Raw genomic sequence first — 24,295 nt, forward strand, 5'->3', positions numbered from 1 at the left:
TTCACCCACCGCCCTGCAGAGTGGCGGGAGCTGGGGTGACCCACCGCTGGTTGGCGCAGGCTCTCAGGATGACAGGGCACCCTTGGCTGGGGGGTAGGGGGAGCGTGGCGCAGTCTTGGAAAACAACAGAACTGTCCGAATTAAGCAAAACTTAAAAAAAAAGCAAACACCCAAGTGGTGTGGGTCCTTTTTGTAGAAAAGAAGGCTGTAGGCAGAGACCTGGGGCACGCACACGGCGGCAGGGTCTGGGGGTATGTCTGCTCTCCCCAGGCAGCAGCCATCCCCTGCCAGCCGCTGCCCTGTCGCTCCGTGTTTCCGTGTAAACCGGGAACAAAAAATCAGCTATCAAACGCGAGTGGTGTAAACACAGTGATGGGTGTGCCGGCTCACAGCCGCGGGACCAGCCCGGTCCCCGTGCTGTCCGGGACGTGCCTCCGTGGGGTGCTGCGTCTCCCGCGCGGACCTCCCGAGGCCGCGGGTCATGCGCGTGGGGTCCTCAGGGCATTGCCGTCGCCGCTAGCCCTGCAGGTCCGAGAAGGCTGTGGGGCCGCCCTCGCTGCAGCTGGACGAGTTGCTCAAGGCGGCCGAGCCCGGGCTAGACTCTGCGGGGAGAGCAGGCGGGTCTGGGAAAGCAGCGGGGTGCGTGGGGCAGTGTGCGGGGCACCGGGTGGGGTGCAGGCAGCAACGGGGTGCAGGGTGCGTGGGGCAGCATGCAGAAGGTTGTGGGGTGCGTGGGGCAGCGTGCGGGGCACCGGCTGGGGTGCAGGTGTGGGGGCACGGCGCCTACCTGAGCTGCTCGGAGCGCGGGCCGAGGCCGGCCGGCCCAGCAGAGCGCGCAGGCTGCCCGCGGGGACCCAGCCGTCGGCGCCGCTGCTCAGGTCCCGCACGTACCTGCAAGAGGCGGGCAGTGGCTCCAGCGGCGCGGCGGGCCGGACGGCTGGGTGGCCGGGTGGGCGCGGGTCTTACCAGAGGCCCTCGGCCCCCTCCTCCACCACCTCCAGCACGTCCCCGCTCCTCACGGCCAGCGCGGCGGGGCCGGTCTTCTCGAGGTCCGCAGTGGCCGTGTACTTCCCTGGGACCTGCGGGGCTCCGGGTAAGCGCCAGGGCGGGGGCACGCCCCCTCGGTGTTGGCAGCCCAGCAGCTCGGCACGGACAGTGTCATGGTGGGGTCCCTGGCAATGCCGGCCTCCTTGCCTTGTGCCCCCCGTGCCTGGGACTGACGGCTGAGGGTGCCCAGCGGCTTCGCCCTCCCTCCCTGGAGCCGCACACTCATGCGTTCCCCCCAAACCTGTTCTCCCAGCAGCCAGGGCTGGTCCTCCCAAGCCTGTACTTACACACACACACACACACACACACACACACACACACACACACAGGACCCAGACACTTCCCAGGCCTGGTCCCTGCCCACAGCTCCCCTCCTCCAGGATGGCTGCCTGGAGAGGCCCCTGGCCCTGGGCCCCTCCCCCCTCCAAACACCTGGGAGGATCAGGTCAGTGAGGCGTGGGCTGTCCCCAGTAGGCACGGCCCCTGATAGAGGCCGAGGGTGGCCCTGGGCCAGGGAGCTCACCCCAGCCGTGCCCCCTCCGCCCCTGCCCTGGGGAGACCAGGTTACCAGCTTCCCAGCGCCTCCTTCGTCTTCCACGTCGGACGAGTTGCCGAGTTCCTCCGCGCTGGACCAGCTGCCGTCGTCCTCCGGGGCCTCCAGTGAGCGTGGCGCTGTGCTCCAGCCTGGATGGAGTGTACACTGTGAGGACGGGCCACCGGCAGAGCCACCACGTCCAGGCAGGGCCACTGTATCCAGGCAGGGCCGCCGGCAGAGCTGCCGTGTTCAGGACAGGGCCACCGCATCCAGGCAGGGCTGCCTGGTGTCACTGACCCGGCACCCTTGGAAGACACGGGACCCTGGGGCTGAGCAGGTCACATCCACGTCTGTGACAGGGACTCAATCCCCATGGGGCTGCACACACACACACCTCACACCACACAACTCACACCACACACACCTCACACTAAGCACACCTCACACCACACACAGCTCAATTCCCATGGGGCTGCACACACACACACCTCACACCACACAACTCACACCACACGCACCTCACACCACACACAGCTCAATCCCCATGGGGCTGCATGCACCACACACACCCCCCACAGCACACACCAGCACACCAGGGAATCCGGCCTGTGGCTCCCCGCCTTCCAGCTGGGACACCTCCAGCATAGTGGATGGTGGCAGTTACAGAAGAGAGGTGTGCAGATGTGCCCTGCCCCCCACCGCTGCCAGACCAGGGGGGTGGCCATGTCCAGGCATTTCCAGGTGCTCCTGGGGCCTGAGGCTGGCCAAGGGCACTTCTCCTTGTGTGCTGACATCTCTGTACTTGACCTAGGCCAAGCGGCCAGTCCTGCCCCGTGTCACACCGGCTGGCCTGTGAGCAGGGACTGGGATGTGGCATGTTTCCTGCAATTCCCAGGCTCCCAGTGTGCCAGAGTGTAGTGGGATGTGGACAGGGAGCCCAGCGGTCCCCAGAGCCATAGGCCCATTGAGATGGGGCCTCGGGGCACACAGGGACAGGGATAGGCAGTGGCAATGCCGGTGGGGAGTGGTTCCTCACTGGGGCGTGGGGGGTGGTGACAGCGGCAGGGCCAGCCAGTGGTCTAGTCACTCTACCTCGCAGACCAAAGGGAGTTGGGTCGCTCCTGACTTCGTGTCTCTTAGCTTTTTTGTCAGGACTGGAAGGAGAAGCTGCAGGAGGAAGAGACAGAGAGGAGAGAGCAGGACAGCATGAGAGTAGATGGCGGGCGAGTGGCAGGCGACAGGACTGGGTGTGGCGGGCGAGTGGCAGGTGACAGGACCAGTGTGGGCGGGCTGCCCTCCACCTCGAGAAGCAGCTTGAGTGAGCAGACAGTGGCTGAGGGGGCTGTCACGAGCAGGGCTGGCAGGAGCTGTCCGGGCTGTCCTTCTGTCCGGGGCTGTCTCCAGCCGTGTCCTTCGTGTCCCCAGCTGCAGCCTCGATCAGGGCCCCAGACACTCCAGCCGAGGGAGGCAGCTGAGCCTCAGGGTTCTGGGTTTTTCTCGGGGTTTTTCTCAGCCTGTTTCCTGCCAGGAACTCTGGGAAGTGTCACCACCCTGCCCAATGCCAAAGGCCCAGCAGAGAGAGGACAGGGCCTTGTCCATGTCAGAGACAAGCTGGCCTGCAAGTGTTTGAGACAAGGGGATCCCTAAGAGATGGCTTTGAGTGTCCAGCTGGGGTCCTGGCCAGTGGCTGGGTTTTGAGCGGGAGAGGGGAAAGATGTACGGACGGCGTCCACCACGGGTGTGGGGCGGAAGCATGCATGGCAGCGGTGGGGGTGGCCGGGACCCACAGCTGATGCCCTCCATGGTCAGCGTGGGAGGGGTGCTAGGGTCCATGGCCGGTGCCCGCCATGGCTGACGGTGGGGGTGGCTGGGACAGATGGCCGGCCATGGGTGGAACGGGGGTTAGGGAGGACCGACAGACAGTGCACACCCTCACCTCTCGGGCCCTGGAGTCCGGCACAGCCCGGCAGGGCGCAGTGCTTTCCCGACAGCATGGAGCTCTCGGAGGCGGAGCTGGGCACCGTGTCCTCTAGGGGAGAGAGCCGGTCCTGAGGTGTGGACGGTGGTGCCCGGGCTGAGGACAGCTGCCGCGTGCTTCTGCGCCGTCCACACTCACCTGGGCCCCTCTCGGGGGGCTTGGGCAATAACGACGAGCCCACGTAGCCCTCCAGGCCCAGGGGGTCAGCTTTCCGCTCCTCTGGCCTCCTGATGCCCCTTGTGCTGCTCCGCGAGGGACTGGTGACCACAGGCAACAAGGCAGGGATCAGGGCCAGGCGCCCAGGAGGGCCGCACAGACGTGAGAGGGGGCCAGCCCAGGGGTCACCCCAGCGAGCCCAGGAGGGCCGCACAGACGTGAGAGGCATGGAGGGCCCTGGGGGTCACCCCAGGCTGGGCTGAGCTCACCTCGTGCTGGCGGGCGCTGGCAGGGGCAGGCTGTGGGACTGCTCCAGGGCCCGGTGCTGGCTGGCTTCTGTGAGGGACCCAGAGGGCAGAGCTCAGCTGGGAAGCTCGAGGGAGTCATCCGGAAAGGAAGCAGGGCCGGGCCGGCGCCCACCCACCTCTGCACGCCTGCAGCTGGCTCGTCAGCACCTTCCGAATTTCGTTCACCCAAGCCACCTTGATCTCAGGGGTCGGTGCCTGGCCCCAAAGGCAATGTCAGGGGGGAGCACCTGACCCCAGGCAGCACCCCTCGTCCTCTAAGTGTGGAACCAGCGGGGACGGGATGGGGTCCCTGGCTCTGCGACTGCTCAGGGTACATGGGAAGGGCCATGTGTGCTGGTGGTGGGTACCCAAGTGCCCTGCAGTGCCGCCAGCATTCCACAGAGCCCCTAGGCAGGCTCTGGCCACGAGCTGCCTCATGGCCATTGGACCTCATTCCAAGTGACCAGCATAAGGGTGACTGAGCTCCCAGGCAAGGGAGTGCCTCCCCCGGGCCAGGCGGAGGTCACAGTCGGCCGGGCAGCAGCTCCAAGGAGGGGCCGGATGTTCGGCATTTAGGCCCAGCTGGGTGAGGCCTGAGGGACTGGCCATGGCGCATGGACAGGACGCTGCCTCAGTGCAGACAGACTGCACCCCTCCTGGGCTGTGCTGTCCAGGGGCCAGGGGAGCCGACTCCGTGGAGACCCCAGCCCCCAGCCTACCTGCACGATGTACACCTCCTCCCGCGCGTTGTACCAGATCTCGAACTTCTTGTTGTCACCCTTAACATTCTCAGTGATGCCCACGGCGGTCATCTGGCGGATGGGGCATGGTTACCATGATGGGCACACAGCTGGGCAGGTCACCCTGGCCCGCCCCGGGGGCGTGGGTGCATGGAGCCCTGGCTGGCGCTCACATTAAGGGACTGCTTGTAGCTGTAGGAGGGGGCCTTCTCGTAGCCCTCGCCGTTCTCCTCCCGCTTCTTACAGAACAGCACCGCCTTCTCATGCAAGAACAGGTGGCGCTGCATGGGCTTGAACCTGGCCAGCTCCTTGACCTTGGTGTGGCCCTTCTTGTGGTCAGTCCACACGCTGAAGGAGCCTTGCATCAGCAGCCGTCCCAGATCGCTGAGATTTCCCTGGAATGAACGTGGCCGTGGCTGAGGTCGGGTGGCTCCAGGCTCTCCCAGGACGTCGCCAGGCAGGGCCCCTCCTGGGTCATAGCTGAGTGGGGATCTCCCAGGACGTGACTGAGCAGGGGCCTCCCGGGCACGTGCAAGGGGTAGCAGGTGAGCACAGGGCATCCCGGCTGACGCAGGCTGCCACACGCTGCTGAGTCGACCAGGGCAGCGGTGGTTTCAGCAAACACCTGGCCGTGAGCAGAAGTGCTGAGGCAGGTGTAACGGGGTCATGTGATCTCGGCCATTGATAACCCGGGAATTGACTGATTACAAGAGAACTGAAGCGGAGTGTTGAAGGATAAACGGAACAAATGGAGGCCAGGCAGCCTGGAGGCCCTTGGGGAGGCGGAGGAGCTGCCCCTGCATACCGTTCCCCTTCCCCGCTGATAGTCCCAGGCCCATGGCAAGGGCGGGAGTGGCAGGTGGCCCAAGTGCAGAGCCCCAACCCAGTCAGCCTGAACTCAGCACAGGCTGCCAAGCCCACCAGGCAGGCAGAGCTGACCAGAACCAGGAGGGTGTGTGGCCCTGCCTCACGCCCCAGCCTGCCTGCCACCCAGGATCTTACGTCATAGCCGGTGATGGCGATGAGGTGCATGGAGTCATTGACGGCCTTGAGGATGCCAAGTATGGAGCTGAGCGCCTCCTGCAGGTCCTCGGCACCCTCGCAGTTCTTGCTATATTTCAGCATTTCCTGGGGGGCGGGGGCAGGGGCTGAGCATGCTCCAGCAGCTGTCCGGCACCAGCCCCTCTTACTACCCCTTTGTCTTCCGCCTGCTGCTTTGCTCCTGGCCAAGGCCGGCAGCCAAGGCCGGAGGACACAAAGGGCGCACGGGCTCCACTGGCCGGCCAGGGAGGGGTCCATCTGTTCCCTGGACACCCTGCCCCTCCCTTTGTGTGTGAGTCTGTGGTTCTGAGGAGGTCCCTGAGGCTGGGAAAGGGGCCAGGGCAGTGGGCAGGCAGCCGGACGACCCACCTTCAGCAGCAGCTGGTACTTGGTGACCCTCTGCACGGGCTTCAGCAGGTAGGAGTCCAGGCTCAGCTTGTGGTCCAGCTTCTTCTGGCACTCCTGCAGGGACAGCGGTGGTCAGCCTGCTGGGCCTGTACATGGCAGAGGCTCATGGGCGTGGCAGGATGTGGCATGACCCACCTGGAAGAAGGGGCAGTCAGAGCATTGGCGCCACAGGCTCTCAGAGCGTGGCTTGTTCTGGCAGTATTTCTCGTAGACCTGGAACTCCTCCATCTGCAGGGGGTGTAGCCCCTTACAGCCAGGGATGCCCACAACCCCTGTCCCCTGCTGGCTCACCCAGAAGGCCCTACAGGTGGGCCTGGCCTGCCTGGGCTGAGGGGCCTCATGGACGGTGCCTGCCCCATAGTCTCTGGGGCCCAGGCCTCGGTCCGGCACCTGCTGAACTCCACTCCTGCTGTCCGAAGGCACCTTACCTGCCTCGCTAAGCTGCTATAACTAGGGCAAGGGAGGGCTGGCCCCACGCCCTGCCCCTTCTGCCCCCACAGCTCTGGCACCGGCCTCCTGTGGTCGCTGTCATTCCACCCCCTTAGGGAGGGAAGGAAAACTCAAGCAGGCCAGTGTAGCCAGCAAGGGAGGGCTGTCAAAGTGGGGTGAGACAAACCAGGGACACACACAACACATGACACACACACAACACCTGGCACGCAGACATACATATGCATAAGGTATACACAACACACATATACACTCATGTACGCGCACATCACATGCACACACCTGTGAAGCAAGTCCTTTCACTGGCACTCAGAAATAGGGGATGAAGGGTCCTGTACCCCGAGGAGCTGGGGGATGAAGGGTCCTGTACCCCGAGGAGCTGGGGGCTGGAAGGGTCCTGTACCCCGAGGAGCTGGGGGCTGGAAGGGTCCTGTACCCCGAGGAGCTGGGGGCTGGAAGGGTCCTGTACCCCGAGGAGCTGAGGACTTGTCCCTCTGCTTTCTCCCCTCAGTTGGCCTGAGGAAAGGCTGTGCTTCTGGTCCTGTCTGGCCACACTGGGTGGGGGTGGGACAGGTGGTCAAAGGGGCAGTGGCCACAATGGGCAGGCAGGACACTTACCCTCTCCAGGAAGCACCTGCCCACCAGCTCCGGGCAGTCGGCATAGTTCTCTAGCTCCCGCAGGAAGATCCTGGTGTATGGGGCCCTGTCAAGCTGGGCCGTCCCTGGGATCCAGGCAGCACCCAGTTCCTGGCCTGGGCCTTGCCAGCCATGCTTGTGTCAGCCCTGGGCCCACGCCTCCCCAGGGGCAGACCTGCTCCCACACGGTGCGGGAGGCCCCTCCCTGGACTGCAGAGGCCAGCAGCACCCAACCAGGTCCCACCTGTGGTGGAAGTGGTAGATTTCCTCCATGTTCCCAAACAAGATGCCCTTCTTGTTGGCAAGGCCAGGGGACAGGAGGTGTGCCATCAGAGGATTGTCCATCTCAGCGGCATAGCCCTGCGGGGGAGGCAGGGGTCAGCAGGCAGGCCCCATGTCTGGTGGCACAGCCCTAACACATGCACACACCAGACAGCCAAGGCTTTTGAAGGGCGCCCACCTCATACCCTGCCCCATGAGCTCTGTAACCCCACTCGCCCTGCCCCAGGCTGCCTGCTCTGTGATGCCCATGTGGGGCTCTGAGTCCTCGGTCAGGGCTCTTGCCCTTGTCCTGAGCCCCCCCAGGGGCACTCGGGGTGGTGGGGGATGGCCGGCTGAGGCCCCGCCCAGCATGGGACCGCTGGCATCCAGCCTCACCTGCAGCACACAGAGCAGCTCGTCCACGTAGGCGCGCTCCGTGTCCAGCAGCTCATTCATCACGTGCCTGGGAAGTGCGAGAGCAGGCGGCTCTCACCATGGACAAGGGGGCAGGTGTCCCCTCCGCCCTGCTCCCCAGGACACAGAGACCCCCCACTTGGGGCCTCTGGAGGCCTCGCCCAGCTGCCTGCACCCGCCTGGGCCAGCTGAGTCCCAGCAGCTGCCTGCTGAGGACTTCAGGACGGCCAGGGGGGCAGGCGGGCTCTCGGCGGGGTGTCCTGTGAGCAGATCAGGGGTGTAAAGGCAGTGGGCAGTGAACTGCGGGAGGTCCTGTGGAGGCCAGAGACCCCGCATAGTCAGCAGCAGAGGACTGTGAGAAGACTTAGGGATGCCACCTGGCTGGCGCACAGCCTTCCCAAGTGTGCCCAGGTGCCTGCTGTGTCCCCTCTGTGGCTTGGCCTGCTGTGTCCCCTCTGTGGCGTGGCCTGCTGTGTCCCCTCTGTGGCGTGGCCTGCTGTGTCCAGGACTCACCTACGCAGCACAGCCAGGCTCTCCTCCTCGTCCCCGGCAGAGTCGCCCCGGCCCTGGCGGTTCTCGTTCATTTCACTCTGAGGAGGAGGAAGTGGGGTCAGTGGTGCCCAGGGCAGTGCCGCAGGCACTGACTCCTGCAGGGCAGGGACAGGGTCCCAGAGGGAGGCAGGGAACCCAGGAGGGGCAGTACACTCACCTTAGCCCTCCGGTAGGGGCCCCGCCGCTGGATTCTGCCGTCGGAGCTGCTGTTCTCAGAACCTCGTCGGATGCCTGAGCGGGCAAGACGAGAGGAAGGTGTGAGCTGCGCCCACAGGTTGGGGTTGGAGACCACTGGAGATGCCAGCCCAGGAAGCCCCCACACAAAGCTTGTGGCCCCCACGGCCCTGCATGTCCTGGGAGATGCAGGCAGCCAGAGCCAGGCAGGGAGGTGACAGGCGGCAGGACCCACTGGCCCTCAGGACAGGCTGAGGTGAGGTGGGTAGACCCCAGAGTGGTGTGGAGGCAGAGAATATGGGCAGGATGCTGCTGCGGTGCGGGACAGAGCAGAGGAGCCCGTCAGTGTCCTGGCTGGTGGAGGGCCTGCACCAGAGACACTGTGTGCCTTCCCCAGAGGCTCTGAGCCCAGGATGGGGTGTAGTGGACACACCTGGGGAGGGAGGACACACCTGGGGAAGGGAGGACACACCTGAGAGAGGACACACCTGGGGAGGGAGGACACACCTGGGGAGGGAGGACACACCTGAGGAGGGAGGACACACCTGGGGAAGGGAGGACACACCTGAGAGAGGACACACCTGGGGAGGGAGGACACACCTGAGGAGGGAGGACACACCTGGGGAGGGAGAACACACCTGGAGAAGGGAGGACACACCTGAGAGAGGACACACCTGGGGAGGGAGGACACACCTGGGGAGGGAGGACACACCTGAGGAGGGAGGACACACCTGGGGAGGGAGGACACACCTGAGGAGGGAGGACACACCTGGGGAGGGAGGACACACCTGAGGAGGGAGGACACACCTGGGGAGGGAGGACACACCTGGGGAGGGAGGACACACCTGGAGAGGACATACCTGGGGAGGGAGGACACACCTGGGGAGGGAGGACACACCTGAGGAGGGAGGACACACCTGGGGAGGACACACCTGGGGCTGTGTCAGGGGCCTTTGTCAGTGCTTCGGGTCGGGGGGCCACCGGCTGTACAGGCCGTGTCTGCTTGGCTGCCAGCTTCCGGAGGCTGGCCTCCCGCCGCTGGAACATTTCCTGGGTGCTCTCTTGTTTCTGGAAGACCCTCTGCACGTGATCCTTTTGGGGGGTATGATAGAGGATGTCACTGCTACCCCTGGGCCTGGCTCCCCTCCCCCACGTCCTTCTGTCTCCCCCACATAGTTACCGCACTGTCACCCTCATTCCCATGTCTCCCTGGTTACCCCAAACCTCCATCACTCACATGTCTCCATGACCCCTCACCTCCTCACCCTCAGGCCTCCCACACTGCCCCACTGTCACCTTCACATCCCTCCATTGTCACCCCATGTCCTCTGTCCCTCCCCCCATGAAGTCCCGGCCTCCAACCCCAGCCCGTGCCCCGTTGGTACCCGCAGGTCCTGGGTGAGGATGCTTGCGTATTCCTGGTACAGGAAGCCAGGCTCCCCGAGCTTGCGCCCAGCCCCTGTCTCCAGGAACTTCTCGATCTCCTGCAGGGCCGCCTGGGCCCCATCCTGCGACTGGCACTTGTCCACGGGCTGCGAGGCCAGCAGGTAGATGCCCTCATCACACCACTTCATGGTCTGCAGGCAGGAGGTGGGGGGAAGGGTGCTTTAGGCATCGGCCATGTTCTCTGGACAGCTCTGTCTTGGGGGTCCCCTTCTAGCTTTCAGGGGGCCCCTCGAGAGCTTAACGGTCTCAGTGCTGTCATTCCAGTCCCTGGACATGGGCGGGCGGGTCGGTGAGTTCTGGGGAGCCCCCAAGGGTAGGGTCAGGCCCTGTGCCAGCAGAGTACCATGGGTGGATGGAGCCTCTGCAGGTAGGGGCAGGGCCACTGTGGCTGAAGGCAAAGCTAATGTGTGCCAGGGACCGGAGGTGGAACCATCACGGGCGGGGGCGGGGTTACTGTGGGCGGGGTGCCACACCTCTTCCAGGAGGCCGTGCAGCTCTAGGGACTTGCTCAACTGCCCCCTCCTCCGGGAGACCTCGGAGGCGAAGTGGTCGCACAGGTGATGTAGCTCCTGGCACTTGGGGAGGATGGAGTCCACCGCGTAGTGCTTGTTTTCCATGAGCCGCTCGCCCTCCAGTGCCAGGGCTTGGGCACGGTCTACGGCCGCCTAGGGGACATGGTGGTCACAGGGGTGCTGGGCAGTGTCCTTCCATGTCCCCTCATGGTTGGGGGAGGCTGGAAGGCTCTCTGTGCTGCACAGCAGCTGTGGCTCACACCAGCACTGTGGACATGGAGGTGCCTCTAGCCAGTCGGGGTGGTCCTCCAGCTGGGAGGGGCTACCTGGGTCCGTGCCCTGGTGTGGCACCCCCCCGCCCGCCCTCCAGGCCTGGCCATACCCGAGACTTGTCCTCAAAGCTGGCCAGGTCCTTCAGCAGGTGCTCCACGTGCGCCACACTGTTGCCCACGTCCGTGAAAGATGCGATCTTCTGGGTCATGGTGTCCAAGCTAGCTGTGACCTGGTGGGGGGGGCAGGGTCACAGCTCAGGCAGCCGAGGGGGCAGGACTGCTGGCTGCCTCGAACCCCTGACTGCTAACAAGGCTATGCAGTGTGGTGGGTCCAGACGTCTCACGCACACACGCACACATGGAATCCTAAATGGTGCACACAGCCAAAGCGAGCCAGAGGGAATAAAACAGAAGAATAAACACACACACACACAGAGGAAATGACAGGCAGCACTGAACTGCAACCTGCCAAACACGACTGAAATGTGAGCGGTTTAACATGTCACTCAAACAGCAGAGCATGGCAGTGCAGACAGAGAAGCAACCCTGCCCCGTGCTGCCCCACGAACCTTCACCGGGCACAGGAAGGTGAACGGGCAGGGCTGAGAGGAGCGGGGAAGGGACAGGGGACGGGACAGGGCAGGCTGAGAGGCAGCGTCCAGCAGGACAGCAGCGGTGGCTCCGGGGATGTGCTGTGCGTGGATGTGGCACGCAGCCCTGGCTGCCCCTGAGGGCCCGTGTCAGCACCTGGCCCCTGTGCCCTGACTCACCTCGCGGAAGCCCTGCTCGAAGTGCCGGAGCTGCAGACACTGCTGAAGCTTCTGTTGGTGCCTCGCCCAGAACTCATCAAAGGCAGCCTCCGTCTCGTTCAGCTGTGCCAGGAGCCTAGGAGGAAGGGTGCCAGCACAGGGCACGTGTGCGGGGCCGTGTGCCTACACCCAGTGTCCAGGGTGCTGGGTGACAGCCTGGAAGGCTGTGCTGGACACTGTGTCCTGTGCCTCACTCAACCCCATGGCTTCGCTCTTCTCGGGGGCCCCACCTGGAGGTCACCCACTTCCCCCCTCAAGGTCCCGGCACCTTGTCCCCAGGCGGCCCTGACCATGGGTGCCCCCGGCCTGGCTCACGTGGATAGCCCACGAGGCCTGGCCTCCATCCACGTGTCCTCATGAGTGCCAGTCTGTGCATGGTGCACAGGGTTGTGGAGGGAGACGTGTGCGGCCTGCTGTGTCATCCCACCAGGCAGATGCCCTGTGATGAGGCGCAGCACTGGGGACAGCACCTACTCTTCCTCTCAGTGTGGAGGGAGCAGGGCTGCAGCAGGCAAAGGCAGATCACCGCACAGGGGTGGGTGTGGGTGTGGGAAGCCCCAGATCAGAGCCTGACTCCAGCTCCCTCCTGACGTACACCCTGGGGAGGCAGTGGCGACAGCCCAGGGCAGGCCTGGCTCACCTCTGCACGGTGGCCTGGTTGTCCAGCTGGTCCTGGTTCACGCTGCGCGCCGTGGCCTCGGCCGGCGGCTCCCGGAGGCTTTCCAGGATGCCACGTCCTTCCTTCAGCGCCAGCTGCAGGTCTCCCTGCAGACACAGTGGCCGGGACTCGGAGAGGGCCGGGCGACTACCGGAGCAGGCAGTGCCTGGGGAAGCGGCCCTGTGGCAGGTGCCACTGCCAGCTGCAGGTCTCCCTGCAGACACAGTGGCCGGGACTCGACTACCGGAGCAGGCAGTGCCTGGGGAGGCGGCCCTGTGGGAGGTGCCACTGCCAGCCTGCCCTGGGAATCGGAAGCCAGGCAGACGCACTGGGGCAGGGCTAGGGTTACAGGACCCTCAGCGGCGCCGGGAGACCGGGGAGAAGTAACTGGAGACCAGGCCTTCTCCATGCCTCTGCCCTGAGCGTGGAGAGGCCCCTCTAGGAGCGGCTGGCCCCCTGGGCTCAGCCTGAGCCACCGCAGCCACCACCCTCGCCAAGGCAGGCTGGGCCACACTTGTTCCTTGGGAATCACAGGTGCAGCTGCACGCTGGGCGCAGCCAGCACCCCACTGCCTGGAGCTGGGCAGAGACAGTGCTGACCACTCCTTCTCTGGGCTGACCAAGGATTCCACCTGGGCTCCCAGCCTGGCCGCCTCTCTCCTCCCTGGCGCACAGAGGACAGAAGGACCCCTAGCCCTGTCGCGGTCCCGGCACTGCTGTCCACACCTTCACTTTGTCTTTCTTCTCTGTGTGCGCGCGCAGCACCGAGCCCGTTGACTGGACGTCGTTGGGCAGCTCCGTCTCGGCCAGCTCCGTGCCAAAGGCTTGCAGCATCTGAGCTGTTTCCTTCACCATGAGGGCGAAGCTCTCGATCGCCTGGGTGGGAGGGCACGTGTGTCACACCTGTGTGCACGCAAGGACTTCTGGCTTCTGGAAGCAGACACAGCACTTGGGGGGCAGCCTGGGCAGGGACTCCAGCAAAGGCCATTTCAACACAGTCGGGCAGCACAGGCTCACCGTGCGGTGGCACAGCCACCGGGAGTGGCAGTAGTCCAGGGTACCCCCGAGGTCCTCGGTCAGCTGTGACTTGTCAATGTAGCCCTGCAGTTCTGGCACCGAGCTCAGCATTATGACCTGCGGGGTTGGGGGACAGACAGCAGCTCCTCAGAGGGATGAGGCCAGACAAGGCTGTTAGAATCATCATGGCACGGGGACGCCAGGCTATTGTGTAGGAAGCTGTGATGGACCACTCCCTGAAGGTTCTCCTGCAGGGGGTGCCATTGCTGTAGCAGTTGAGGGGGCTGCCTCCCTACTGCGTGCCCAGCTTGCTGGGTTGGTGGGCTCCTCTTGGGGTCACCCCAGCTGCATTCACCGTGGGGGCTTTGAGGCAAGCGAGGACAGAGCCCCAAGGACCACACCCACAGGATTCGACGTCCTATCTCCTACAGCAGGGCTCACAGAGTGAGATCCTGGCCCCAGGGATATGGACAGTTCTGGGCTCCTGTTAAAATGACGGCAAGCTGTGGACAACCTGAAACCAAGGGACACAGTACACGCTGTCCCTCCAGGTGGATGCTGAGTGGCCCTGGGACATGGTGCATGCTTAAAATATGAGATTCTAGGGTGGAGCCACCACCTGCAGCACTGGCATCCCATACGGGCGCCGGTTCTAATCCCGGCAGCTCCACTGCCCATCCAGCTCCCTGCTGTGGCCTGGGAAAGCAGAGGAGGACAGCCCAAGCCTTGGGACCCTGCACCCAATGGGAGACCCAGAGTAGACCCCTGGCTTTGGCCCAGCTCTAGCTGTGGGGGCAGGTGGGGAATAAAGCAGCAGGTGGAAGACCTCTCTCTCCTTTCAGACAAACAAATCCTGATTAGACAATCATGAGATTCTGATTCCAACCAAAAACTGCATGGGCTGTAGATGACTCGGCCCCCTCGGGCCTCCCACGGAGCCAGTCACACCTGCCCAGAGCGCTGATGCTGGCAGGGTGAACCAGGCCTGGCCGGGTGCCCGGGGCCGTGGGGTCTCCATCTCGCTCAATGCCCGGGGTCCCAGGCAAAGGACACAGCCCACAACTCCCACACTGCACTGGGGGAATCTCTTTGTGACTCTGGGAAATCCTTCAGGACGAGGTGGTGACATGCCAGGCTGATCTTTGAAACGCAGAGGGCAGGGGATGCTACCAGTTCCAACAACAGGGGGGCTAGCTTTGCAGGAGCCCCCAGGGCTGCCCTCAGGGGATCGGCGACTCACCGGCACCTTCATCTTAAAGTCATCTCGGTTGAACTTGAAGGCTATGTCAGAGAGTGTCCGCTGGAGGAAGCCCGTGGGCCGCAGAACCAGCACTAGCTGCAGGTTTGCTGGGAAGGATGCCTGTGGGGGTAGGGGATAGTGTGAGGGGCTGGAAGGGTCCTCAGGCGGGCAACCGCATCACCAGGGGAGGCCAGCCACTCCTGCCTGACCCCAACACCCTGTCCCTGCTGAGGTGAGCCTGACCCCAGCGCCCTGTGCCCCTCAGGTGGGGCTGACCCCAGCGCCCTGTGCCTGCTGAGGTGAGCCTGACCCAGCCCCAGCTGCCCACATGGGAGGCCCTGACTGGGTTCTAGCTTCAGTTCCGCCCAGCCCTGGCTGCCTTAGGAACGTGCGGAGTGAACCAGAAGATGGAAGACTTTTCTGCCTCTCTGTTTTTGCTTCTCAGTGACCAAGTGGGGACAAGAGCCCAAGGGCTGTGGTCTCCGAGCTGGCAGAAGGTGCACAGGGGAGTCTAACTGCTGGGAAGAGGCAAGGCGACCTCTCACCCCCTCCTCCTGGGACCAGCAAAGCCGTGGGCTCTATGTCCCTCCTGAGGGTCCTGCTGTGTTTGTGACCGCGACCTTGGCTTCTCTGGGCCCCCTCCGCCCCCGCCTGGACAGCACGAATCATCCTCCCCAGTATTCTACAGGACACCTCTGCCAAGAAGCCCCCAGGCCCCTCACATGTATTGTGTGTGCCTCTCCTACACACAGCTGTGGCCTCACAGCACAAGCAGGCCCCACACACAGCAGATCTCATGGGAGAATTGGAACTGCATCTTCTAGGATGCTCAGCTGGGCAGCACAGAACCCCAAAGACATACCTAACTCACGCACACACACAAACACACATGTACACTCATTCGCACAGACACCCCCACTGCCGGGTACAGAAGGGCAGGCTGCGTCTGAGGTGGGTTCCTGGAGAACATTGACTCGGGAGAGTGCAGACTCCTAGCTGAGCATGAGCAGGGTGGTGAGCCAGCCAGTCCTGGCCCCGGCTCCTGGCCCCTCTTTCCTCACTGCCCAGGAGCCTGATGCTGTAGCAGGTAGAGCCCCTCCCATCTGATACACCAGAACCCATGTTGCCTCGGGTGGCGCATGGGAGCTGACTTGGAGCAGCTGGCACTGGGCTCACCCAGCTCCTGTCTTCATTCCAGGCAGGAGCTAGTCTCCAACATGGGGGATGCTCAGCATAGGTGGAGGCTAAGAACACCCCAGAACACCAGGGCCTTCCAGAAGAGCCATTCTCCCTGGGGACTGGCTGCCATGACACCGGCAGCCCAGAGAACCGTCCCCAGAGCCCTGGCTGACTGCACCCAATATTCTGAGTTTTCCAGAAGCTCCCAGTATGGAGGACAAGCTGGCCTATGCAGCCTGCAATCCAGGTGCAGCCCAGGTGCCCAGCCCACATTCCCTGTTGAAGCAAGACTCCGGTGTGGCCTGGAGTGCCCACGGCGAGGCCCACTCTCCACCCATAGCCATGGCTGCCGTACCTGGTGTCTCCAGGTGCCAGTGGAGGGCGGCTGAGCCTGGCCTCCGTGGGTCTGTGGCCTCTACTCCCTCGGCCTCCCACTGGCTCTTCCCAGCGACCTGTGAACCACAGTGAGGGTCCCGTCTTCTGCCCCCAGCTCCTGGTGGGTCGTTCTCTTGCCCACACCAAACCCACTGGTGGGCCTGGAGCCCTCACACACAGGGATCCCAGAACAACAATGAGGCCTGGCCCGGGGGGCTAGACTGGTTGCCCTTCCACATGCCACCTGCTGTTCCAGGGCCCGATTGTCACCCCCGGTGCTTGGGACAGGCTGCAGGGGCTGGTATGACCAGCCCCATGAGTCCTCATGGCTTCTCCAGGAGTACCCTCTGTGCGGGGCGGTAAGTGGCAGCTGTTGCAATGTGGTTGTGCAAAGGTGAAGCAAGGCTGGCAGAGAGAGGCCTCTGGGGCCTGGAGCCATGGGTAGAGCACCAGGTTGGACTTGGGCTCTCACAGCTGCCCATCTGAGGTGGCGGTTCCCTTCAGATATGGGCTGAGGCCGGGGTGGGGGTTCGGGCCTGGAAGACTCTGCAAGGTGCTGGGTCAGGATGCTGTGGGAGTCCAGCCAGCCAGCGTGGGAGGCCATGAGGACCAGCCTGGCATAGGGAGGCTGCCACATGCACCCTGGCCAGGGCAGCCAGCTCACGTCACGAGCACACACGGCCAGCAGCCCCAGCCTGACTCACCGCTATGCGCAGGATGGACGCCTTCACCGAGGTCCATTTGTCCTGCCGCCGGTCTATGACCAGGATAAACCCGATGCCGGCATCCTGCAGGCTGGAAGCAGGAGACAGTTGTCAGCTGTGTGGGGGCACAGTGGGGCAAGCGACCTCCTGTGTGCTACAGGGGGTCCTCTGCCAGCCACCCGCCCAACTGTGCAGCAAGTCCTATTGTGGCCTGGCACAGGACTGGCAGGCAGTGTGGGGCTCCCCCAGCCACAGGCTCTGCCAGCACCCACTGCCACCAGCAAACACCGGCATGGTGAAGAGGCTGATGTCCAGTTCGGCCTTGGCCACCTCACCCAGGGTGGGGCCACCAGCAGGTGCATGGCTGTGCACTACCCCTGAAGGGACAGGTTACCCCCCGGCAGGGCCACCCCAGCTCACCTACAGGTTCTCTACCTCCACCATGCTACAGGCAGAGGAGCCTTCCCTGAGCTGAGCCCAGATGGCTCTCCCTGGAGCCACAAGAGTGGGAGGCCCAGGGAGATGTGTTTTTACCCTTGGTGCTCGGTCTTGGGAACCCAGGACTGGTGCCACATGTCACCTCAGGCCATCACGGACACACACACAGGTGTCCTCAGGCCATCACACACACACACAGGTGTCCTCAGGCCATCACACACACACACAGGTGTCCTCAGGCCATCACACACACACACAGGTGTCCTCAGGCCATCACAGACACACAGGTGTCCTCAGGCCATCACACATACACAGGTGCCCTCAGGCCATCACACACACACACAGGTGTCCTCAGGCCATCACACACACACACACAGGTGTCCTCAGGCCATCACAGACACACAGGTGCCCTCAGGCCATCACACACACACAGGTGTCCTCAGGCCATCACGGTCACACACAGGTGTCCTCAGGCCATCACAGACACACAGGTGTCCTCAGGCCATCACGGTCACACACAGGTGTCCTCAGGCCATCACACACACACACAGGTGCCCTCAGGCCATCACACACACACACAGGTGTCCTCAGGCCATCACACAGACACACAGGTGTCCTCAGGCCATCACACACACACAGGTGTCCTCAGGCCATCACGGTCACACACAGGTGTCCTCAGGCCATCACACACACACAGGTGTCCTCAGGCCATCACACACACACACAGGTGTCCTCAGGCCATCACACACACACACAGGTGTCCTCAGGCCATCACACACACACAGGTGCCCTCAGGCCATCACACATACACACAGGTGCCCTCAGGCCATCACACAGACACACAGGTGTCCTCAGGCCATCACACACACACACAGGTGTCCTCAGGCCATCACAGACACACACAGGTGCCCTCAGGCCATCACGGACACACACACAGGTGTCCTCAGGCCATCACACACACACACACACACACACACACACACACACACACACAGGTGCCCTCAGGCCATCACAGGCACACACAGGTACCCTCAGCCCATTGCAGGCTCTAATGGCCACGGAGCACCCTCCAGGCAGGGTTGAATCTTGGAGCTAACAGGTATAAGTCTAAAGTATCTGATTCCCAGGGCCTAGCATCTATTCTGTGTGCGGTGGGCTGCTCCCAAGGGTTGGAGACACCTGTCTGTGTCCATTCAGGATGTAGATGTGGCAAGCAGCTGTAGGGCAGTGTGGCTTCCTGGGCCTCCTGTTCTTCACCGTAGCCCAGAGCGAGCTAACGTCAGGATCCAGGCTTTCAGATACATACTGCTGGACAGAGGGAAACTGCTGCCCTCCCTTGGATGGCCTCGGGAAGCCGAAGGCCAGGCTGTCGGCACCAACACCTCTGGCTTCCTGCCTGAAGCTGCAGCTGAGAGAGCCTCGCCATTCCAGAACGCCAGTGTGAGGGGCTGCCTCCCAGCCCCCAAGGAGAGGACTGGTGCAGGGCTCAGTGTGTCCACCAGAGGGGGCACTCTGCCTTAAGCAGGCACTTCCTGCCCATCCCACACACACATACACAACACAGCATGCACAAATGCACACGCACTGGGGCTGAGCGGAACTGACTAGTTGTCATGGTTCAGTCCCCCGTCCTGAGTGGTTCCCGTACTCCACCTGTGCCTCGCCTCCCACACAGTAACTGTCCCACACACTTGTGGACTCGCCATGAATTTTCCAGAAACAGTGGTTCGGTGTGCCCTGACGGAAATTGCACTTGTGTTGTCTCTACAGCTTCAGTGAGGACGTACCTCTCCCAGCATGGCCCCCACCCCGCGGGCCAACACCTGGGAAGCTGCAGGCTGGGAGGTGCCTGCTCTGCGGGCGGCACCTGGGTGAGCCCCTGTCCTCCACTGTCCTTTCCACTAACCAGTGTGCAGGGAAGGACCGGGCTCACCACTCAGGAGTGGTCACATATGAAAAGGGGACCCTGGGTCTGGCAGGGAGGGACCTCACTAGAGGAAACTGCATGTTCCCCAACATACACATATAACCACACACCCAACACAACACACAATCACACGCAATACACACTACACAAATAAACACATTATACAACCACACACACCCAACACAACATACATACACACAAAGCCAACAGGCACACATAGGCGTTTAGCTCTAACTCATACACACTTAGCATGAACACTCAGCACACACTTACACATGGGACACACACAGCACACACCCAGAACAATCAATGCACAAGACACACAGAGTTCTAACACAGACACACCCAACATGCTCCCCTACACAACACACAGCACACACAGGTATACATGGGACACACAGCACACACATGTACACATGAGACACACAGCACACAGATGCACACATGAGACACACAGCACACACATGTACACATGGGGCACACAGCACACATATATACATGGGACACACAGCACACACATGTACACATGAGACACACAGCACACAGATGTACACATGAGACACACAGCACACACATGCACACATGGGACACACAGCACACAGATGTACACATGAGACACACAGCACATACATGTACACATGGGACACATAACACACACATACACATGGGACACACACAAACACACACCCAGAACAATCAACGCACAAGACACCCAGAGCTCTGACACAGACACACCCAACATGTTCCCCTACACAACACACAGCACACATATATAGATGGGACACACAGCACACAGATGCACACATGAGACACACAGCACATACATGTACACACGGGGCACACAGCACACATATATACATGGGACACACAGCACACACATACACATGGGACACACACAAACACACACCCAGAACAATCAACGCACAAGACACCCAGAGCTCTGACACAGACACACCCAATATGCTCCCCTACACAACACACACATGTACACATGGGACACACAGCACACACATGCACATATAGGAAACAAGCACATACATGCACACATGGGACATGTAACACGCATGTGTGCACATGGGACACACAGCACACACCCTGAACAATCAACGCACAAGACACCCAGAGCTCTGACACAGACACACCCAACATGCTCCCCTACACAACACACAGCACAACACACTCAGACACCCCCACAGGCAAGCTTGCACAACAAACACACACATGCACACAACACACATGGGAACACCTCTACACCCAACACACATGCACATTCTTGCCTTTATGCACGGTGTGCATGGAGGGGAACCCCGTCTACACACATGGGGTCTGCCTACGTATGGCTCGTGGCTCCCTGTTGGGGCGGGGGCTGACTGTGCAGACATTGGCTTTGAAGAGCAGATGAATTGGCTTTGAAGAGCAGTCGTGCTAAGGCCTGGTCCCTCTGCTCCTGGACGGGTGGATGGCTCCACCAGTTTCCTACTGGGACTCGGGCTCGGCTTGCAGCCAAGGAGGAAACCACAGCCCACGGGAACTTGGCTCCGCCGGTCCCATGTCCAATCTGGGACCAGCCGTCCACTGGGGTGGCGAGGCTGCCTCAGGACGAATGGTGCTGCCTCACTGACGGAGTCAGCCCAGGGCCTGTGGCTTCCACCTGCGCCAGAGGCAGCTCGCCACTCCCTGCAAGGAGCAGTCAGAAGGCTGCGAGCCACAGGAGGGACAGATTGCCTCCTGGGCTCACACAGACCTGCCTGCTGGGAGGCCAGCCCAGGCAGACAGGAGAATGTGGCAGGAGTCGGGAAGGCAGGACAGCGGGGCAGGTTGAACCCAGGAGGCCCCCAGGCCCCTTGGAGCCTCAATGTCCAAGCAGGTTCAACAGGAAACCTGACGATGGTGTTGGCCCACCTGAACCCTGACCACCCTCGATGCCCTGCCTGGGATCCCAGTGGACACCCACCTCAGCACCTCAGCCACAGTCAAGGCTACAGGGCCCTTCAACCACACCCACCTACCTGGGGATGCCAGTGAGATAGGTCATGACATTGTGGAACTCCTGGTCCGGAATTTCGCTGAAGGCTGGGTAGTCAGGGAAGGTGATGACTGGGCTCCCGTCCTGGCCCCGCCCGCCTGTAGAGAGCCGGGCGGCTGTGAGTGTGAGGGCCACCATGGCAGCCCAGCAGAGCCTCACCAGGACGCTGGGAATCAACCCACAGGAAGAAATGGCGTGCAGGCAGACAGGCTGTGCGACCCATGTCTCAAACACGACCCAGCATGGTGTGGCACAGCCTTCTGAGGTGTCTCCCACACCCCACTCTGGGAACAGGTCTGTCCCCTACACTCCGTCAGAACACACATGGTGCCATCTCGTGGGTCGGTTCCCTGCCTCACCCCCCACCCTGGGGTACCACAAGGCCCGTCCCCTCAGTGCCGTCCAGGCTGTGTGTAGGACTACAGCACACGGCTACAGGGATGCCCAGTAGCTCCTCAGATCTCCCCTGCCCGGCAACCTTGTGTTCACCAGGGTGGGAGAGAGAGGAGCAGCCAGGCACCAGGGGAAGTGGGGAGGGGCAGGCTGCCCGTGGGCAGAGGAGTGAGGCATAAGTGAATCTGCATGGTATGCCCGGCGGCCACAGTCATGGGAGCCACGCTGAAGGTGCTCCTCCAGCAGCCAAGAGCAGGAGGGCACCTCCCAGCCTTGGGTCCTGACTGTGGGAGCAACCCTGGCTGGGAGGCCACCTCAGGCTGTGGGGGCGCCTCCCTGGGTGGGAGGGCACCGCCTCCGGCTTGAGAGGGCCTGATGGGAGTGGCCACCAACACCCTACATGCCCCCCTCTTTCTTCTACTGATTGGATTTTCAGGCATGGGGCAGGACCTGAGCCCCTGGGAGCTGATGTTTGCAGGGGCTGTGAGGGTCCTGTTTCAAACTGGAGAAAACCCGCATTGCCCTCACTGGTCGGGGAGCACGCTGCTCACTTGTCCACTTATCAGACAAGCTGCTTGCAGATGTGTGGGGTAATTTCTGGGGTTTCTATTTTTTCCCTCAGTCAACACATCTATTTTTGCACCAGTACAGGCGGTTTTGATTATAACAGCTGTAGAACGGCTTGATGCTTGGTACTGTGATGCTTCTAGCTTTATTTTTATTGTTTAAGATTGCTTTTGGCTATTTGCAGTCTTTGTGTTTCTGTAACAATTCAGGCATTGGGGCCGGCTTTGTGGCAATAGCCGGTTAAGCTGCTGCCCGCAACGCCGGCATCTCATACAGGCAACAGTGAGAGAGCCAGCTGTGCCATCATTGACCCAACTCCCTGCGCGCACCTGGGAGACCCGGAGGGCGCTCCAGGGCCCTGCTGCAGCCTGGCCCAGCCCAGCCATCGTAGCCATGTGGACATGAGCCAGCAGCTGGAGGAACCCTTTTAATCTTGGTCTTTCACTCTGTGCAACTCGGTTTTTTCGATAATTACATAAACCTGAGAAATTAATTTTAGGGTTTTCTCCCCAAGATCTGTGCAGAATGTCCTTTGTATTTTGGTCAAGGACACATTAAATTTGTTAATTGTTTAAGGTAACAGAATGATATTCGTTATTCTAACCCACAAACACGGAGGTCATGTTCCCTTACTTGGATCTTGTATTTCTCTCTAATGTTCTGTAATTCTAACCACAGAAATCTCTTACAACTTCAGTTAAATTTATCCCAAGGTTGAAACCGTGCTTGGATTACGTGTCTTCTCTTCACTGAGTTCTCCATGAGCCCAGGCGTCTCCGCGTGGATAGTCGGACTTCCGTCCCCTTTGGCTTCTTTTTCTGGCCTCTTGGCTCTGGCCAGGACTTCCATAACTGTCCTGAGCAGTAGTGGCAAGTGGGCCCCTTCGCCTGCCGCTGGCTCGGTGGACATGCTGCGAGTGGGCCCCTTTGCCTGCCGCTGGCTCGGTGGACATGCTGCGAGTGGGCCCCTTTGCCTGCCGCTGGCTCGGTGGACATGCTGCGAGTGGGCCCCTTTGCCTGCTGCTGGCTCGGTGGACATGCTGCTAGCTTTCCCCCTTGGCGATGGTGCCGACCGTGGGTTTGTCAAACTACCTGGATTCTGCTAAGACGTGTTGTTTCAGTACTCATGTTTCAAGGTTTCTTTTCTTTCCTTTTCCTTCTTCTTCTTCTTCTTTTTTTTTTTTACCAGAGAGGAGGAGAAACAAAGAGGAAGATCTTCCATGTGATGGTTCACTCCCCAAGTGGCTGCAATGGCTGGAGCTGAGCCAATCCGAAGCCAGGAGCCAGGAGCCTCTTCCAGGTCTCCCACGCGGGTGCAGGGTCCCAAGGCTTTGGGCCGTCCTTGACTGCTTTCCCAGGCCACCAGCAGGGAGCTGAATGGGAAGCAGGGCTGCACAGATTAGAATCGGTGCCCATATGGAATCCTGGTGTGTTCAAGGTGAGGACATCAGCCGCTATGCTATTGTGCCGGGCCCTCAAGGTTTCTTTTCTTATCATGAAGGGATACTGCATTAACTGGACACTTCCTCTGCATGTGTGGGGGTGAGCCTGATCTTTAGTTGATGCGATACGTCACTCTGGTGCCTGTGGAACCGTCCCTGCACGCCAGGGACAAACGTCGCAGGGTCAGGGCGGATGCTCCGATGCACTGCTATCTGGGCAGGATTCTGCCCCTGGACGCCCCACGGTCAATGTCATGGACTCTTCTTTGGCTGGATCACGCTCTACCTTGGATGTAAGATAGGGCTGGCCCCGTGGACTGAGTGTGGAAGGATTCCCCGTTCAGGAGAACTTGGTTTACTGTCTCCTTCAAGGCTTGGTGGACTCGGGCAGCAAGGGACACAAGGATCTTCCATTTGGTGGCTACTCCCCAAGTGGCCGACTGGAAGCCAGGAGCCTCTTCCAGGTCTCCCACGCGGGTGCAGGGTCCCAACACCGCATTTGATTCTTCCTGTAACCCTGTTCATTCGTGACCACGTGCTTGTAGATTTTCTAGGGGTGATTTAGTGATCATTTCCGGCTTCATTTCACAGTAGTCAGAAAAGCTATATAATA

The 24,295-nt window shown here is 61.7% G+C and overlaps 1 protein-coding gene across 6 annotated transcripts in view; it reads right to left on the minus strand.

Annotated features, from left to right (window-relative positions):
- Nucleotides 1-425: 425 nt before the first annotated feature.
- MCF2L (MCF.2 cell line derived transforming sequence like) overlaps nucleotides 426-24,295 on the minus strand; it is a 51,142-nt gene continuing 27,272 nt past the window's right edge. For 5 of the 6 annotated variants that reach the window (XM_058670572.1, XM_058670576.1, XM_058670571.1 and 2 more), the window contains exons 3-32: nucleotides 21,265-21,379; nucleotides 16,891-16,981; nucleotides 14,633-14,752; nucleotides 13,393-13,509; nucleotides 13,102-13,251; nucleotides 12,359-12,483; nucleotides 11,680-11,794; nucleotides 11,020-11,139; nucleotides 10,599-10,790; nucleotides 10,065-10,256; nucleotides 9,612-9,771; nucleotides 8,663-8,736; nucleotides 8,467-8,543; nucleotides 7,936-8,002; nucleotides 7,523-7,638; nucleotides 7,261-7,330; nucleotides 6,328-6,420; nucleotides 6,154-6,246; nucleotides 5,746-5,871; nucleotides 4,917-5,138; nucleotides 4,723-4,815; nucleotides 4,141-4,219; nucleotides 3,986-4,052; nucleotides 3,699-3,817; nucleotides 3,519-3,611; nucleotides 2,675-2,749; nucleotides 1,616-1,731; nucleotides 967-1,079; nucleotides 788-891; nucleotides 426-602 (exon numbers count right to left, since the gene is read on the minus strand). In XM_058670572.1, coding sequence (XP_058526555.1) covers nucleotides 517-602; nucleotides 788-891; nucleotides 967-1,079; nucleotides 1,616-1,731; nucleotides 2,675-2,749; nucleotides 3,519-3,611; nucleotides 3,699-3,817; nucleotides 3,986-4,052; nucleotides 4,141-4,219; nucleotides 4,723-4,815; nucleotides 4,917-5,138; nucleotides 5,746-5,871; nucleotides 6,154-6,246; nucleotides 6,328-6,420; nucleotides 7,261-7,330; nucleotides 7,523-7,638; nucleotides 7,936-8,002; nucleotides 8,467-8,543; nucleotides 8,663-8,736; nucleotides 9,612-9,771; nucleotides 10,065-10,256; nucleotides 10,599-10,790; nucleotides 11,020-11,139; nucleotides 11,680-11,794; nucleotides 12,359-12,483; nucleotides 13,102-13,251; nucleotides 13,393-13,509; nucleotides 14,633-14,752; nucleotides 16,891-16,981; nucleotides 21,265-21,379 — 3,380 coding nt within the window. In that variant the 3' untranslated portion in view covers nucleotides 426-516. The remainder of the gene's footprint in view (nucleotides 603-787; nucleotides 892-966; nucleotides 1,080-1,615; nucleotides 1,732-2,674; nucleotides 2,750-3,518; nucleotides 3,612-3,698; nucleotides 3,818-3,985; nucleotides 4,053-4,140; nucleotides 4,220-4,722; nucleotides 4,816-4,916; nucleotides 5,139-5,745; nucleotides 5,872-6,153; nucleotides 6,247-6,327; nucleotides 6,421-7,260; nucleotides 7,331-7,522; nucleotides 7,639-7,935; nucleotides 8,003-8,466; nucleotides 8,544-8,662; nucleotides 8,737-9,611; nucleotides 9,772-10,064; nucleotides 10,257-10,598; nucleotides 10,791-11,019; nucleotides 11,140-11,679; nucleotides 11,795-12,358; nucleotides 12,484-13,101; nucleotides 13,252-13,392; nucleotides 13,510-14,632; nucleotides 14,753-16,890; nucleotides 16,982-21,264; nucleotides 21,380-24,295) is intronic. The other variant, XM_058670575.1, reaches the window with a different exon arrangement.

Source organism: Ochotona princeps, chromosome 12, assembly GCF_030435755.1.
Source record: "Ochotona princeps isolate mOchPri1 chromosome 12, mOchPri1.hap1, whole genome shotgun sequence".
NCBI classification, from domain to species: domain Eukaryota; kingdom Metazoa; phylum Chordata; class Mammalia; order Lagomorpha; family Ochotonidae; genus Ochotona; species Ochotona princeps.